We start from the raw sequence: 16,827 nt of genomic DNA, 5'->3' as shown, positions 1-16,827 counted from the left end.
ATTTTCCGGACAATACCCTAGCCGCGGACATTATAAGCCGTCATACACGTACAAGCTACCTTTAACCCTTTCATCCCCCTGAGGGACCAAAACAGAAATTCTCCTTACTGTATTTATGCCATATCAAGCAGACAAGTGATGAGAATCAAGAAAGCTATCATGAAGGGGATTATTGATTGATCTAATATCAAATTCTGACATTACAAGAATTGTAAGGTAGACAGTGAGGAGAATTATAACATAACTAAAGCAAAGCGCGCGCTCTAATTGGTTAATTCGGCATCTACTATTTGCCCATGGGCACATTTTTCCGCGCACGCTTGTTTTTTCTTATCACGTAAGATTTGTTAAATAAAAGGGAACTCTTGTTCCAATGTATCAATGTTATGTTATAAAACAAATGGTGAACGCCATAGCGTGTACTATTGAGTTAGGGATGCACTTGGGAGGTTTGCTAAGCACTCAAGAAGCTAGAGTCGCATTCGGCTATCGCCTCGTGCGACTCTTACGCTTCTTTCGTGCTTAGCAACCTCCCGCGTGCATTCATAACTCAATAGTACACGCTATGGCGTTCACCATTTGTTAATTGTGAATGAGATCTTGGGAACGAAAGTGTTAAGAAGATTATTTTTCTAAATAACTACCTTACATACTCGAATAAGCGCCGCCCTCGAAGAAGCGCTGCATCTGGGACAAAAATGTTAATAAGCGCCGCCCTCGAATAAGCGCCGCACCCCAGATGCGGCGCTTATTCGAAGAATTCCATATAACCAGGAAAAACACTATAAAACAATTGTTCTATAACGATAAAGGAGTTCGCTCTCACCGCTAATATTTTCGCTCTCGTTATCATGAAACGCTCGGGGTTTTTACACCGCGTGAATTTCTCTCGTAATTCTCGATTTACTATCAGTTTAGTATCAGTCCATAGGAAAATTGACAGATAGAAAGTGTACCGTTGAATGAAAATATAGAAAAAGTAAATTTGTCTGGTACAATTTTTAAATAAGCGCCGCCCTCGAATAAGCGCCACACTTGTGGCGCGAAAAATTAAATAAGCGCCGCGGCGTTTATCGAGTAAATACGGTATACTTTAGTCACCCTCGCAGCCGTTTTTAGTCTCGTCACGCAACGCTCCTCCCCACAAACGGCTGCTCACATTCGAACTACATTCCTTTCCGCTACTTTAACCAATCACCATTTGGGTCACATATGTTGAGAACTGTGCGCGCCAAAGTAGTTTAACCAATCATATTGTTTGTTTCATCTTGGAGTTCAAAGCTTTCAAAATGGCGCCCTTTGAAGAAGCGTTTGATGTTGTTAGTAATACATTTCGAATTCCTAGCTTAAATGCGCAGCAAAAAAACTGGAATTAGGGAAATAGTTGAGGAAAGGAAGGATGTATTTGTCAATCTTCCTACTGGTTTCGGGAAATCTCTCCTGTATCAAGCACTACCACTCGTGTTTGATCTTACCTCACAAGAGCCTGGTCATATCGTCGTCGTTGTCTCACCATTGGGGTAAGCTATATGAGCGACCAAGTGTCCCATTGCATTTGAGGGAGCTAGGGCTAAACGCAGCTAACATAAGTTCACTTGAGGATGGTGAACGCACTCGTGTTGAAAGCGGCGAATAACGATATTGATTACAATCTCTTGTGCTCTGATTGGTCACATAAGAAACAATGTCAGTGATCTCATTGGTACAAAGACAACAAAGGGAAAGGAATTTTGTTCGAATGTGAGCAGTCGTTTGTGGGGAGGAGCGTTGCGTGACGAGACTAAAAACGGCTCCGGGGGGAGACTAGGTATACTTCAGAGCAGTGGCGAAAATTCAGTACGAACGCTCTAAGCTAAAATAGCTAACTTTAACCAAGATCATTATCATTGTCTTCTATGTTTGTTTTTAGATTGAATCATAAATCAATGGCGAAACCCCGAAAAAATCTGCCCAACAAAGGAAAAATTTCTTCTACCTGAAAAATATAAGATCAGATGCTTGACACTAACTGTAGCCAACTAGCCACAGACTAGTAGAAATTCAGTTTTGGCCAGTGGTTTTCTATTTCCGATGGCCAGTTTGGCTAGTGAACAAACTGAAATTGTCGTGAAATCTAAGCTGTCGCCAGCCACTTGGCTAGTAAGTTGAAAAGTTAGTGTCGAACTCTGTAAAATTCTGCAATTATTTTTCAGAAGAAAGAAAAATATATATTTCCGTTGTAGCCACGTTCTACTAAATACCCTTATGACATTTAATCCCATGAAACTAAATTAATTTACAAAGTTAATTAATAAGAATATTATCAGGCGTAAGAGTCTTCATCAAATATGTTTACTTATTATTATTAACTGAAAAACGTTATTATCGAAATTAGATTAGTCAATGGGGACGAATCCTTTCATGTGATTATCCGGGTGCATTTGAAAAAAATATATATAAATTTTCTGAGTTTTGACATTGATAGATTTTTTAGACTTAATCATCGTTGCCTGTATTATTTTGATTAAATATTACAGTTGCAGCTGAACGATTCTCAAAGGAAAAGCAAAACAAAATTTGCAACACTTTCCAAACGAATACTGTGTTTGGAAATGGACGGTTGAATTGAAAGATGTCTATTGTTTCGAGGAAGGAGTTTTTCTCTCTTTCGCTTGCCTCATACTTGCTAACATTATCTGTATTGTCTGCTGGAGAAAATCGGACCTTTCCAGGAGCGATTCTGACAAAGCTTAACACTAGATTGAAAGGATTTACCTTTAAGTCCCAGGAGAGTCCCAGCCAGATTTTCTGCAGTCAATCTTGCCTCTCAAATTCAAGATGTCGTTCGATAAACTTCAAAGAAATATCACCATTTCAACGCCGCGGACTGTGCGAGTTGAACGATGAGCAATCGATGGATTCGGTAGGTCTAGAGGACAATCTAAGACACGAGGAAGGATTTGTCTTTTCTCGTTTTTCCAAAGATAACGAGGTAAGTCAACCAGCTAAACGCAATACCAAAATATAACAGTTGCATTTCTCTTCGTTTCTCCCGTATTGCCAGGTTCGAAATTGACTGCAAAGCCAGTTCCGCTCTGTACCTATTTAGTACTAAAATTGATCTGAAGAAAACCCGACACACGCCAAAGCAGCGAAAAGTGGGCCGGAATGGCTACCGCTGAGGTGAAAGAATGAAAGTTTAAAATCGTGTCGAAATTTGTTCCAAATTCAGTCTACACTGATCTTTCACTGGAAATCCAAGGTTTTTGAGATACAAACAACCACTCAATGAGAGTTTGTCGATCGATACCTTTCGGGCTTATTCACTGTATTCAAGATCTTTTATAACACATGTCATGTGCTGTTTTCGAGCCATCTTTCGTTTTCAAGCGCCAGAGAAAGACACGCAGTTACCATGTTTTTCAAATAAAGGTGGGAAATTCATCTGACCGAGTGAAAGCATTTCATCGATAAATGTTTCGAAATAACAGAACTTAGGCCTCATTATTTTCAATAGAAATCCCTAAATGGAGAATATCGAAGGAGTTAATAACTAAACAGATAATACAAGAACCTCCGCATTGGTGCTTCCTGAAGAGAACAATGCGGTGGAAAAGGACGTGATACACAACACTGAGGATGCAACATCGATGTTTTGAACTTTTAGACTTTCATACATGAATATTTGAACACAACCCGGCTAAAAATAGAGAATTTTGGAGCTTTCTGATGAAAATTACATTTTGCTTGTTCAGAGTGTTAAAAGCCGTTGCATTCAATTGTTTTCTTGGTAGATTCAGAACTTTGCACAGAAATTTGAATTGTTATTTTTTATTTCTTTAATCTAAGGTAGACAAGGTATTTGCATATACGTTTTATTTGGCCTGACAAGGAGCCCAAATTTTTACGGAAGTGTCTTTTGTACGCCGCATTTTAATATAGTCCAGGGATGAAAACAAAAATTGCAATAGCTTGTCTGCCTGACAAGCTAAAATTACCTTTTAAAAACTTCATGTTCAAATATCCGGCACCCTACCCTCTTAGACGCAAATTAGTTCCCACCGTCTTTTCATGAGGCCTTAAAGTAATTGATGTTTAATTGCCTGCGCCACTCTCATTTGGTAACTTGGCAACAAGGCACCATAATGATCGAGTTTCTTGACAAAGCGGCCCACATAGCATCTATGATGGTCAATAAGTTGCTTATTCCCTATGAGTTTATACTTCCGCGCCTTAAAAGAACATAAATTCTAACTGCGGTCTGAACTTAGCGGGTCAGCTTCGGAATAAAATAATGAAAAGATATGTGGCTGTCAAAAAGTACGAATAAAACGAATAAAAAAGGAAACTGATCGAAAAAAAAAGTGCCTCATTTGATAACATTCGTCGTTTCTAATAAATTAGCGGAGTAAATACAAAGTAGTTTGGAATGAATGTTGGAGTCTTATGAATATTTGGAAAATACAACTGAAGTTGACTCGAATGATTATGCTACTTAAACGGGGAAATGATTACAAAATAAAGATTCCATGTATGCTAAACGTGAGTATTCGCCTTTCGCTTGGGAAAGTAAATATTTTGTGATAAGATGAGACAATTTTGAAGCGAATCTAAAAAAAGTATTCGCTATGGAAATCGAAATGGTTATAGTTTATCTACGCTTTGTAATTTGTCCACAAAACACACGCCTTCTTTCTCGACCAATCAAAATGAAAAGTGAAGCGTATCCTCGTTTCTTTATATTCCTTTAATTCGTGGTGAGCGCGAAATGAAATATAAGACGACGAATTGAAGAAAAGGAAACTAAGCTGAAGTATCTCTTACGGTTGTTTATTACTCTTTGCACAAGTTACATCAGACTTGTTCTACATATTTAAATTTCGAAAAACTCTGCATTGCACATGGGTGTCGTCGACAGCACATTCTGCAGGAAAATTCTGAGGCACCGGTAAAAGCATTAAAATCAAAGATAATGGCCGGACAGGAGTACTTTGAATGGGGAAAATCATCTAAATGTTCCGTATTTGATGGACAGAACATAAGTTTTTTTTTGTTTTTTTTTCTCTCCGGTACCTAACTCCTGCTATTTCCAACTCAATCATCAATTAAGAACGAAGTCAATCAACTTGACAGCTGTACTGAGATGAGACAGGAGCCCATAGCACACCCCAGGGTGTGCACACTTCATGTGTGAGTGTGGGATAAACTGTATCCCATAAGAATAAAGGCCGATAGTTTTTAAAGAAACTGTTTGGGGCTGCGTCGGTGGGGGTAACGAAATAATTTCAATATATCAACAAAGTTGAAATGGTAAATTGGCCACCGTTACGATTATAAAAGCTGACGTTTCGAGCGTTAGCCCTTCGTCGGAGCGAAACGTCAGCTTTTATAATCGTAACCGGGTGGCAAATTTACCTTTTCAACTTTGGATACAATGATATGAAGTTCATATATTTTGAAATGCGGTATTAAGAGGCTGTCCGCGTAAGTACCGACCACTCGACTTTCGGCCGATCACAGAATTCCCTCAAATTTTTACTGTGAGATATTTGATCTAATCTATCGCCAAATATTATATTTATTTGGTTCGTAATGCTATTTTATCAAATTTTTGGCGACGAGATGCGAAGACGGTCAAAAACAAAGAAAAGTGTTGATTTCAGAGTTTATTTTCAGCTTTTCGCTGGAGGCTCTAAAAACTTACGCATTTGTTCAAATAGCATAAATCGGACATATAGTATCATTTTATATCTCTTCTGTTGATTAGTAGCAAAATATGTAAATTCTGAACAAACAATGAAGAATTGCGCTGTTTTGAAAATACCACACAAACAGCAGTTTCTAAATTTGAGCTAGTGTGCTGTTGTTCCAAGACGCTTTTCTCAAAAGTATAACGGGATCTGGAGTCCTCACCACTGTCCGTGTTTAGTACTAGGGCTGGTGTGCCGAAAACAACAAAAACATTTTTGGCAACTAGTCTTTTCGAGCTACAGGAGCTCGATGAACTTTACTAATTTTCAATGCTCAAAGTGCATATGACTTAATTTATGCATATTTGTGGTTACTCCATTTCTCGCTCAAAATCAATGTTTGAGGCAGTGCTTATTCTCAAAACTAGCATGGTTATTTTATTAAGGTAAAGATGTCCATAAATTCATCTAAACTTGCCCCGAAGTTAGCAATTACGAAGGTAGAAATGAACATCTGCTGTGTGAAGTTTTGTTTAACTGTCTCATGCGGGCTGAAACATGTCAAAATTCCATTAAGTTGGTCTTGACCGCTGTCTTATGCTGCAAAAAACTAAAATTGCTGTCAATTATAGATTTAGAAACGCTCATTCAAAATATGTTATTATGAAGAGAACTTCATGTCTTACCAGAGATCTCCACCAGATCGGGTTGATTCGGTCATGTGTCACGCTCTTTACATTGAAAATGTCACGGATTCAAATTTAACTACATCGCACCGAAATGGTTTGTGTCAAGAGTGATACTTTTCCTATCTTTACTTTATTCTTATTCTATAATTGACCTCATTAGGGAGCAAAGAGTAATTTGTTTGTAGAAAATTATGACGATGTCGATTTTAGGTGGCAAGCCGGTTGAAATGCCTGTGTTTGTACGTGATACCGTAAAATAATAAAAGGTAAAGTAAAAAAAGTAAAATACAAAATCAGTGGCCACTAAAAGATTAATGAACTAAGTTTTTTCTTTAGTTTCGATAATCACCGCCGGTGATTCACCGTCTATTTGTCTCTTTAAATTCAACTGACTTTTTCTTACTTGGTTGTTAAAGATTAATTATAAGTAAACGAGTTTGGAGAGATTTAATTACATTGCGTGACTTATATCGGTTTCAATATATTGATTGATTGAGTCGGCGGAAGCATTTGCAGCTATGCTTCTACGTTTTCGCCATTTTCCTCCATTTTTATATTTTCTTTGTTTTATCAACTAGTCTCTCTGCTACCAGAAAAGTAAAGCTCTACTCCTCGATATGTTCTGAAACCCCGAGTACGCCGAACCAGTCCTAATCAAAACGGATCAAACAATGTTCTACATTCTTAGTTTAGGCCTTTTCTTATCAGTTACAGTCACATCCTTCTAAGAATGTGGAAAGTTTAGTTACCAGTTCTTTTTTCCTATCTCGGGAACCATACGGAATCTCAAGAAATTTAAGCATGTCCTTAAGCATGACTACGCTGAAAGTTTCAAGTTTCTTATTGCGTGAGAGGTCACACAAGCAGTATGAGTCATAGCAAATAGGGTGCTTTAGACCAAGCTGGCTGGCAACGTTTTCCAACATTTCACGTCTTTCTTGCTCCTATTCCTCAGCGTAAACCTCCTCCAATTCAATTTCTCGGCTTCCCTGTCTTCTTCTTGCAGCCGCCAGTCTCGAGAAAAACCCCTGCACTTGAGTCTTCGTTAGCCAGTCCTTCCTTTCAAACATGCGGGAACCATCTGGGTTTCTTGCCGTTCTCATGTCTGCAGCTACTTTTCCGGGATCTGCCTTCATACCGGTTCTCCCTCCAAGGTCAAATTTCGTTGTAAGAAACTGTTTAACTTCAGAAGTGAAACGCACGGCTTCCTGGCTTCGTGGCTTATGTAGTGCCCAACCAAACAGCATATCACTGCTAGGACTACCAGCTTCTTACTGGTGCTGTCGCATACAGGCCTTCTCGTTGGTCTAAGTTGTAAGTTGTCCAGGATGAACCTTCGATTCTTTGTCTCACATCTTGTAAAACCTTCTTCAGCCCTTGACAGTCACCGCAAGTGGATTGGTGCTCATGCGAACATTGATGTTGAAAGCATCTTACAGCATAAGACAGCGGTCAAGACTAACTTAATAGAATTTTGTCAACATGTTTTAGCCCACATGAGACAGTTAAATGATAATGTCACACAGAAGATGTTCATTTCTACCTTCGTAATTGCTAAATTTAGGGCAAGTTTGGATGAATTTATGGACATCTTCACCTTAACAAAACAACCATGCTAGTTTTGAGAATAAGCACTGCCTCAAACATTGATTTTGAGCGAGAAATGGAGTAACCACAAAGATGCATAAATTAAGTCATATGCACTTTGAACATTGAAAATTAGTAAGGTTCATCGAGCTCCTGTAGCTCGAAAAGACTAGTTGCCAAAAATGTTTTTGTTGTTTTCGGCACACCAGCCCTAGTAATAAACATGGACAGTGGTGAGGACTCCAGATCCCGTTATACTTTTGAGAAAAGCGTCTTGGAACAACAGCACACTAGCTCAAATTTGGAAACTGCTGTTTGTGTGGTATTTTCAAAACAGCGTACCTCTTCATTGTTTGTTCAGAATTTACATATTTTGCTACTAATCAACAGAAGAGATGTAAAATGATACCATATGTCCAATTTATACTGTTTGAACAAGTGGGTAAGGTTTTAGAGCTTCCAGCGAAAAGCTGAAAATTAACTGTGAAATCAACACTTTTCTTTGTTTTTGACCACCCTCGCATCTCGTCGCCAAAAATTTGATAAAATAGCATTACGAACCAAATAAATACAATTTTTGTCGATAGGATAGATCAAATATCTCACAGTAAAAATTTGACGGAATTCTGTGATCGGCCGAAATTGGAGTGGTCGGTTCTTACGCGGACAGCCTCTTAAATACGTATGATGCACGATCCTTCGCAGTAGATAGCGCTATTTATGCAATAGCGAAAATCAGACCTGAAAAAGAATCAGGCCTGTACGGGATTCGAACCACTGACCTCTGCGATACTAGTGCAGCGCTCTACCAATTGAGCTAACGAGCCAACTGGGAGCAGGCCGTTAAGTTGATTCGTAATAAACCCGTGATGATAAATCAGATACAATGATATGAAGTTCATGTATTTTGAACTGCGGTATTAAATACGTATGATGCACGATACTTGGTAGAGCGCTGCACTAGTATCGCAGAGGTCAGTGGTTCGAATCCCGTACAGGCCTGATTTTTTTCAGGTCTGATTTTCGCTATTGCATAAATAGCGCTATCTACTACGAAGGATCGTGCATCATACGTATCTTTTCAACTTTGTTGATATATTGAAATTATTTTGTGTCCGATAAGCGCGAGTATTAAATGTTTTATAGTTAGGTTGATGTTTTGAAAGTGTTCGTCAGCGCACGAACCAAAGGCGAAATTAAAACATTTTGAAATGCCATCGAAATATCAAGAGCTTTCATAAAATCATGAAAAGTATCCTCCATATCTCAACGTTATCCTCAGCAAAATCACTGACAAGAGGATCTCCATGATGTGATGGCTTTTACGCCTAACAGTTCACTTTCTCCTTCTCTGGTTAAAAAAAAACTGACTTTTTACAGTTAATTAACTTATATTACGACTAACAAGGTTAAAGTTTTCATTATTTACGCTATTGAGACCCTCTTAGAAACACCACTTAGTACGTAATTGGTGTCTTCTATTTGCCTTTCAGGATGATTGCCAATGGCGAAGTTGTCAAAATAATGGCGTTTGTGCATTTGACAAGCAACATTATGCATGCTCTTGTCATGTACCATGGACGGGGAGCTTCTGTGAAACAAAACTTGGTAAGTTTTTTCAAAGGTTTCTTTTATTCCAACAAAAATCCATGAACCGGATGATTTTCATTCTTTTCCAGTCATGTAAATTTGGGGAAGCAAAAGCGAATGTTTACATATGAAAAATCTTACGGCTGTTTGATAAAAAAATGGGTGCAGTTGTATTGTTTAATTACACTTACTTGGCGGCTGCGATGTCATGTGACAACGCTCTAAAGTCGAAACTAGATCCTACCGTTTAACTGTAACTGCTTGACCGTGAAAGGTCTGTCTATGAGACTAACAACGCTCCACATACCACTTCAAAAGAAACTCTTTACGGTTGCTCTTCATCCTTAAAGACTTCTTCCTCGGTGGGGGAGGGGAGGAGGGGGGGTTTCCCTTCGACGAATGAACAGGCTTTTGATGATTTTATTCCTAATCTTCAGAATAGCTAAAATCTGCTTAGAGTATGACGCGCTCATAAAATGCATGGATTATCACCCATTATTGCATTTTGCTAGTCTGGTATAATTTTACCTCGCTGGGTGCGGAAGGACGAAATGGCCCCGAAAGTAATGCCGGTCACAGAGGAACTGGACTAAGGGACGTGCAAGTGATCGATGGAAAACAAGAATGGATTGTACCATTTACTGGCAGATTCCAAGTGGAGGCATGTGGAGCGTCTGGTGGGAAAGGGTTTCAGAATGGAGGTAGAGGGGCTAAAATTAATGGCATTGTCTTGCTGGAAAAAGGAGTCAAACTTGTCATACTTGTTGGACAGAAAGGCGTATCGCCAAGTGGGGGTAGCTCAGGGAGTGGTGGTGGAGGAACATTTGTTGTTTATTCTCCTCAGATGAGGCCTCTTCTCGTAGCCGGTGGGGGAGGGGGTGGTCGATCTAAATATGGTCTTCCAGGTAACGATCAAGTAAATGGGAGCGGCAACGCTGGCGGCGGCATTGGGGAGGGCGGACGTATTTGTGTCGATCCTTCCAAGGGAATAGAGCCCGACTCTGGAACCGGAGCTGGGATTAACGGAAGTGGAGGATGTTTTGATCATGTACATCCTAGAGAGATCTGTTCAATGCAAGTATGTAACAAAGGAGGAAAGTCCTTTATTGCAGGAGGTAAGGGGGGAGAGGTGGCAGGTTGTGATGGTGGCTTTGGCGGAGGAGGAGCCTGTAATAACTTCGCTGGGGGAGGGGGTGGATATACAGGAGGTGGAATTGATTTTGATGAGGAGAAGGGAGGGGGGGGAGGGTCCTATGTGGAAAACGCAACATGGAGTATCACAAAAGGAGGTTGTGACGAGGGGGATGGTTATGTTTCATTCCACAATGAAGACTGAGTCCATGATACTCACTAATTCACTTTAAAATTTCATGAGGATATGACTGTCATTCCTGGCTGGTTTTAAGTGCCGTAAGTTATTGTAACGAATGCACAATAAAATGATAAAACAATTTGGCCACTTGGTTCATCAAATTTACCTGGCGAGGTTTTTATCAAATTTGATTTCTGAGAATATGTTTTACACTTTACCACAATATTTCTCTGTTAAGCTAATTGTAAGGATATAGTTGGGCTCACTAAAAGACCCTTCTCTACAAAAGAATAAAAATAAACCCCTGCCAAAGCATATCGAAACTTTACAAAACCTTATAAGTATTAATTAGGCTTAGATGTAGCGTCGGAAGAAACTCGGAAAAATTAAATGGTAACATAAAAAAATGAACTAGCGAAAGTGTACTCATATTTACTTCCTGATTCTACCCTTAGTACATCTTGAGCATTTCATTGCTTATCGCTCTTACTATTTGAAAATCCCTCTCCTAACTTGTACCCAGATCCTACCATGAAATGTAATTGAAATTGGCCGCTTAGCCGTGGAAGGTCTGGATAAGAGATTAAACCTGCCCTTACCAGCCCTCTCCCTGAAGCTTCTAATCCATTCTGTGTTCATATTAAAAGGGCAGCGCACTGAGAGAGAGAGAGAAAGAGAGAGAGAGAGAAAGAGAGAGAGAGACAGAGAGAGAGAGAAAGAGAGAGAGAGAGAGAGAGAGAGAGAGAGAGAGAGAGAGTTACGAATGAAAGACAAAGATTCGCTTTGGTCTCCTAAATGTCTTCCTGTAATTCCCTTGGTTGCAGGTTACTCTGACTCTCTCTTGGAGACCAGTCATTATCTGTAGGGCGGGGAAAATGAGGGAGAGTTGTAGGATTTTGGAGATCACATGGTATTCGGGGATGGAGGGTACGGAGGGGGTAAAGAATTCGCGACAGAATATAAAAGGAGGGGGACTATAAAAGAATTACTAAAAATTAACTTCCAGTGAGGGAAGGGTAATAAAATATTATCACAGAGCCTTGGATGGGGGAGGGGGAGGAAATCAGGTAAATCTTATTTTGATGCAATCAAAATTCTCTAGCTCAACACCCCCTTCTCCACCCACCCCTCTTCCCCCCCCCCCCCTCCTCCGCTGCTCAGGTTTTAAATAATGACCGGCCTCGTAAGTATCTTTGATGCGGAGAAGAGGTGAGTAGAAGTGAGTCAAGTAACCCAAGCTCCATTAGCCCTCCCTTCATCTTTTTGAGTCAAGAACGTTGTAAATTTTTTTTCCAAATTGCATTTTTTCACTCAACAAAATAACATTACTTTGACTTCTTGTTTCTTAACTTTCTGGAGACAAAACTGCCTCAATGACCAACAGGATGGTTAATTTTTTCTCACCCCTTTTTAGTGAGAATCTTCACTGAAATAAAAATTGCCATACTATTTAAAATTTAATATTAAATCAAAATATTCGATGAAACTAAATACTATTTCACAAGTGTATTATTAATCACTCTCTTTTTTATCTTGTTTTTTCAATTGAGTCACTAATTTACTTTACTGATTTAGAGTTTAAAATTCGTACCGAACGCCAGAAGACCTACAAAGGTTATTAAGTCTTAAACATTCGGTTCATATATTAGGACCTCCTCTGAACGTCCGATCCTAGATAAAGAAAATAGATTTTAAGATGGAACCCTTATTTGAGGGACACTTTCGGGGTAAAAAGATGTGTACTCTTAATGAAGGCTTCACCTCAATGAAAGACAACACTGAAAATTTAAGGTTACAGGAATCTTTTTTTTTTCATTTGGAATCAGAATTTGCAGGTCTGACGGTTTCTTGGACAAAGGTATTCCAAAGCAGCGGTTCCGTCAGTGAAGGACTGGTACCAAAGTTACAGGAACATCCTTTCTTTTTTGCAGTTGGAGCCAAAAGTTACAGTGCTGTTTTTTTTTGTTTTGTTTTTTTTTTTAAACGCAGGTGTCCCATAGGGAAGGTTTCCCTGTACTAAATTGACCTATTCATATCCATCTAAGGCTCCTATACGTGGAATAGCATGATGCACAAAATATAGCTTTCACAGCGTTTCGAAACTTATCGTATCTCAATGCATAAATTAAGGGATTCAGCATGGAATTCAGTACTCCTAAAAACCTGGCCCAGTCTGTAAATCTTTTGAGAGTGCCGCCGATGTTGTTACTTTTGTTGACGTAGCCGAAGAAAAGGATATTTTCCATAACAAAACAGGGAGCCCAGCACAAGAAAAAGACACCGACGAAGAGGAACACGGATACAGCCACCTCTCTTTCACGCCTCTCGATGCCTACTAACAATGGAGACACACTTCGCAGCAAGCTCGTACGACTACCGGTACTTTCCTCGAGATCTTGACGAATGCATCTTCGCACCAAGTAAAATATTCGCTTGTACAAAAGAAACATGAAAATCATGGTTGGAATACCAATTGCATCTGTAACGATCACTCGAAATTCTGTTGTGTTGCTTTGGTTAAGCAGTGATAGCAGCGCGACACACGCAGCTATGAGCCAGATATAGGCTATAGCCAGTTTTAGATGAGAGTATATAAGGTAATCTTTGCTATGAAGCGGCGCTGCTACCACTATGTACCGTTCAAACGCCAGTGTCAAAATAGTCAGGGCAGACGCCACCATGGAGAAATACAAGAGGGTGTACACGGCCAGATAGAAGGAATTGTAATGATGGAAATCAAAGAAATGGAGAAGACCTAGCAACAGTTCGCACGGAATACCCACAATAAGGTCACATACCGCTAGATTCAAGATTAAGTAGTTTGGAATGGTTCTTAATTCTCTGAATGGATCCTTTACTATTGCGACAACCACCAAACCGTTCCCCAGTACGGTTAAAAAGGACATTGCAAAGGCTGTAGAGGCCTCCCCAAGAGTTACATTGGAAGCTTTAGGGGTAGTTACGTTCATAATCTTCCTTAGGTCGTGTTCCAGGAAGCCTGCGGGAAAAAAAAAAAAAAAAAAAAAAGAAAAAAAACAGGAGTAAATTCCCCCATGCTTCTTTGTCTTATGGGAATTGTCCTTAAATTCCCTGCTTATTTTAGTTTCTTAGTTTAGACGAACAGATGAAAGAAACGAGCGTATTTCAATACATTAGCTCGTATGCCGGCATAATTTATCATCTTGGTTAGAATAGCCAACATAATCATCAAACTTCGCTTTAAAAGTGCGAACGAGTGAATTGTAATGGAGAAAAACCCACAGCTCAGATCCGAGCAAATCACAGATACAAGCAGATAAGCGTGAAATACAGCTGTTGTTTGTCGATACTTGGGATTCATTCAAGGAAACCAGTCTTTCTTTTCTCTTCTTTCGTTTAGTTTTTTGTTTTGTTTTGTTTTTTTGCTCTTATTTCCTTATTCTTTCTCTGTCTTTCGCCGCTCTTTGCAATTGTCACGCAAGCTACCAAGGGAGGGTTGGGTGACAAGCCACAACCTGTTTGTTATCCCAGTCATGGCTGTCTATGAGCTGTCACGCTTCTGCACATTGACCTTTAAGTTGAAACAAAGGAGAACTTAAACGTGAATTCGGGTTCTTTTAGGCTTGTATGGTAATTTGTTTGGTTTTGATCTTTGCTGTTAAAAGGCAGTCGAGCGAGGCTGAATTATTCACCAAATACTTGTAACAAAGATGCTCTATTTGATCAAGCTCCACATATTTAATTATGATCCACATACAATTGGACAATATTTCGCGGAAAAACTGACGGCTTTCCAAAAGGGAATGCTTTCAACTCCACTGAATTGAAAAGAAAAGATGGCAAATGAAATTAAAGTTTTTTCACTCAAAAGAAAATTTAAAACAAGGTTGGTTGGTCAATCGATCTGCTAAAAAGAACGGAACCGAACATAATCATTCACGTAACTCCTATAATAATCTTTTAACAGCCAGTAGCTGAGCTTTGACTCAGAGGCTCAGTGCGAAACGTTTTGATCCAAATTCTACACCTAGAGATACTGGCATTGCTGCAATTTTCACCCTAGAAGAGCTCATTCACAGCGCATTGGTGAGCATCGGTAGCTTGTCCATCAATACTGCCTCTGAGCACGCATTACCAAGAGAAGAGAAAGAGCAGCAATAAGCTGTGTCTAAATGCGAAATTTGATTTATAAACATCTGGCCACCTGGACTGAGATCTTGCTATTCCGGAAAATTAGCCAAGCTTGACTTAATAATTCGCTCCGACGAAGGGCTAACGCTCGAAACGTCAGCTTTTGTAATCGTTACGGTGGCCAATTTACCATTTCAACTTTGTTGATATATCCAAATTATTTCGTTACTCCTACCGACGCAGCCCCAAACAGTTTCTTTCGAAACTATCAGCCTTTACTCGCAAGTTTGACTTAATTCGTATAAAATGATCCAAAAAGAATTAGCGTCGACTTGATGGAGTCCCATGATGGCGTCGACTGACCTTCGATTTCTAAATTAAACCTGCTTTTACACGTCGATAACTAAATTTAACCAAGCTGAACGAGGGAAAATAGATTCTAACGATCTTACCTGAAACTTCCATAGCCAAATGATAGATCTTTGTTATGCCTTTTCCTGCAAATGCACACCTGAATGTCAGCGATTGTGGATGGAACTCTGGAACTTTCTCAGCCTCCGAAATAGGACACGTGACCTTTGTTGTAATTGCTTCCAGGAAAAAAGGGAACAAGAACCTAACTTCTTTGTGATGATTTTAAGCCTAAATACAACAGCTTATGTTTCATTGAATCATTTCAAGGAACTTTCAGTTAATCTTCCCTCCTTCTCAGGTTTTTTTTTTTTTGCATATTACTATGTTTGGTTTGTTTTCTTTTCAGAAAGGAACCCACTGTTTCAAATCAGATCTGTTTAAATCCGTTCACTTGCGTAAGTTTTTAGGCAAGCGCTTTTGTGACGTGGATTTCTTCGGGTGTAACATGAAATGATATACTGCAAGTCTATGCAGGAGTTAGCGCTGGGCATTTTTCTAAATCACTAAATTAAGTTGCCTGAGAGGGCAGGCGCCTGCTTTGACTTTCTGCTTCACGGGTGGAATAAAAACCAAAAGCCGAAAGGGCATCTGTTTTTCCATAATTCTTTACATAAAATTATGCAGCTTCCATCGCGATCTTATTCTTTATGCAAAATTGGATATTTAGTTGGTTATTTACGTGATATTAACTTTGGCTTTCGATCATCACGCAAATGTAGATAGTCCTGAGTCACGCATGTTATGTATCTTTCTTTACCTGACTTCAGACAAACATTTAGGGTTTCACCAGCGCCCACACATCGGGGAAGCTGACTTATCCCCAGAGATTTCGCAATCTGAACAGTCCTTGTATGAGAATAAGTACCCATAGTGCGGATGAGCCCTCAGAAGACGATTGCAGTCTTTTTTTTATAACAAAACGCGATGACATGTGTTTTTTGTTAGCTTCCGGCATACTTGTGCCCTCGGAGGGACACGAACTGGCGTCTTCATACAAAGCCTTATAAATTTGCATAAAACATTTCTTCGAATATCACCCGCACGAAACATCACACAGACCAGAATCTTTTCGAGACTGTTTGAATTTTCATCTTCTTTTGTCCCTTTGATTCTTGAATTTATTTGTCGAATGGTTTTGATGGCGGTGTGACAGTGGAAACCGGCAATGAAACCAGAATCTCTTCCCGCGCGCCCACTTAATGGCACAACGCGACATTAAACAGGCGATTGTAGCGCTTCGTTTAATTAATGAAACGGGTGGAACAGGCGAATAGAACAGGTCAAAACAGGTATCAGATCTATGATCAAATAAGGCTTATTGGAATTACGTTTCTAAAGTTCAATGCGCTTGAATACGATTAAAAAAAACAAATCATTTCATCCTACCCGGGTTAGGGTTAGGCGAAATGTTCAGATTACATTGTGAAAATTTGAGAGAAATTGCTAGTAAAGCACT

The 16,827-nt window shown here is 39.5% G+C and overlaps 2 protein-coding genes across 4 annotated transcripts; one reads left to right on the top strand and one right to left on the bottom strand.

Annotated features, from left to right (window-relative positions):
- Window positions 1-2,481: 2,481 nt before the first annotated feature.
- On the top strand, window positions 2,482-10,991 carry LOC111326873 (uncharacterized). The gene is made up of 3 exons (XM_022930955.2): window positions 2,482-2,971; window positions 9,439-9,553; window positions 10,048-10,991. Exons 1-3 carry the CDS (start codon window positions 2,612-2,614, stop codon window positions 10,869-10,871), a joined length of 1,299 nt encoding a protein of 432 aa, XP_022786690.2. The 5' UTR covers window positions 2,482-2,611; the 3' UTR covers window positions 10,872-10,991.
- An 8-nt stretch (window positions 10,992-10,999) lies between these two features.
- LOC148734746 (adenosine receptor A3-like) lies at window positions 11,000-16,589 on the bottom strand. Of its 3 annotated transcripts, none has more exons than XM_088754114.1 (4): window positions 16,129-16,589; window positions 15,410-15,547; window positions 13,646-13,845; window positions 11,000-12,518 (listed from the first exon to the last, which is right to left on the bottom strand). In XM_088754114.1, exons 1-4 carry the CDS (start codon window positions 16,238-16,240, stop codon window positions 12,486-12,488), a joined length of 483 nt encoding a protein of 160 aa, XP_088610240.1. In that variant the 5' UTR covers window positions 16,241-16,589; the 3' UTR covers window positions 11,000-12,485. The 3 variants fall into 3 exon arrangements, with proteins under 3 accessions (XP_088610240.1, XP_088610239.1, XP_088610238.1); XM_088754113.1 differs by having other exon boundaries at window positions 11,000-13,279; window positions 16,129-16,577; XM_088754112.1 differs by having other exon boundaries at window positions 11,000-13,845; window positions 16,129-16,572.
- Window positions 16,590-16,827: the final 238 nt, after the last annotated feature.

The sequence above is a fragment of the Stylophora pistillata genome, chromosome 3 (assembly GCF_964205215.1).
Source record: "Stylophora pistillata chromosome 3, jaStyPist1.2, whole genome shotgun sequence".
NCBI classification, from domain to species: domain Eukaryota; kingdom Metazoa; phylum Cnidaria; class Anthozoa; order Scleractinia; family Pocilloporidae; genus Stylophora; species Stylophora pistillata.
This window is presented reverse-complemented; position numbering and strand designations above follow the sequence as displayed.

What these genes read in the sequence shown, in the direction of transcription:
- LOC111326873 (XM_022930955.2), top strand. Translation starts at nt 2,612, where the DNA reads ATGTCTATTGTTTCGAGGAAGGAGTTTTTCTCTCTTTCGCTTGCCTCA. An exon ending in GTTTTTCCAAAGATAACGAG is followed by an intron (nt 2,972 to 9,438) that starts GTAAGTCAACCA and finishes TTTGCCTTTCAG; the next exon opens with GATGATTGCCAATGGCGAAG. An exon ending in CTTCTGTGAAACAAAACTTG is followed by an intron (nt 9,554 to 10,047) that starts GTAAGTTTTTTC and finishes GCATTTTGCTAG; the next exon opens with TCTGGTATAATTTTACCTCG.
- LOC148734746 (XM_088754112.1), bottom strand. Translation starts at nt 16,240, where the DNA reads ATGGGTACTTATTCTCATACAAGGACTGTTCAGATTGCGAAATCTCTG. An exon ending in AAATGTTTGTCTGAAGTCAG is followed by an intron (nt 15,548 to 16,128) that starts GTAAAGAAAGAT and finishes TTTTCCTGGAAG; the next exon opens with CAATTACAACAAAGGTCACG. An exon ending in TTTGGCTATGGAAGTTTCAG is followed by an intron (nt 13,846 to 15,409) that starts GTAAGATCGTTA and finishes TTTTTCCCGCAG; the next exon opens with GCTTCCTGGAACACGACCTA.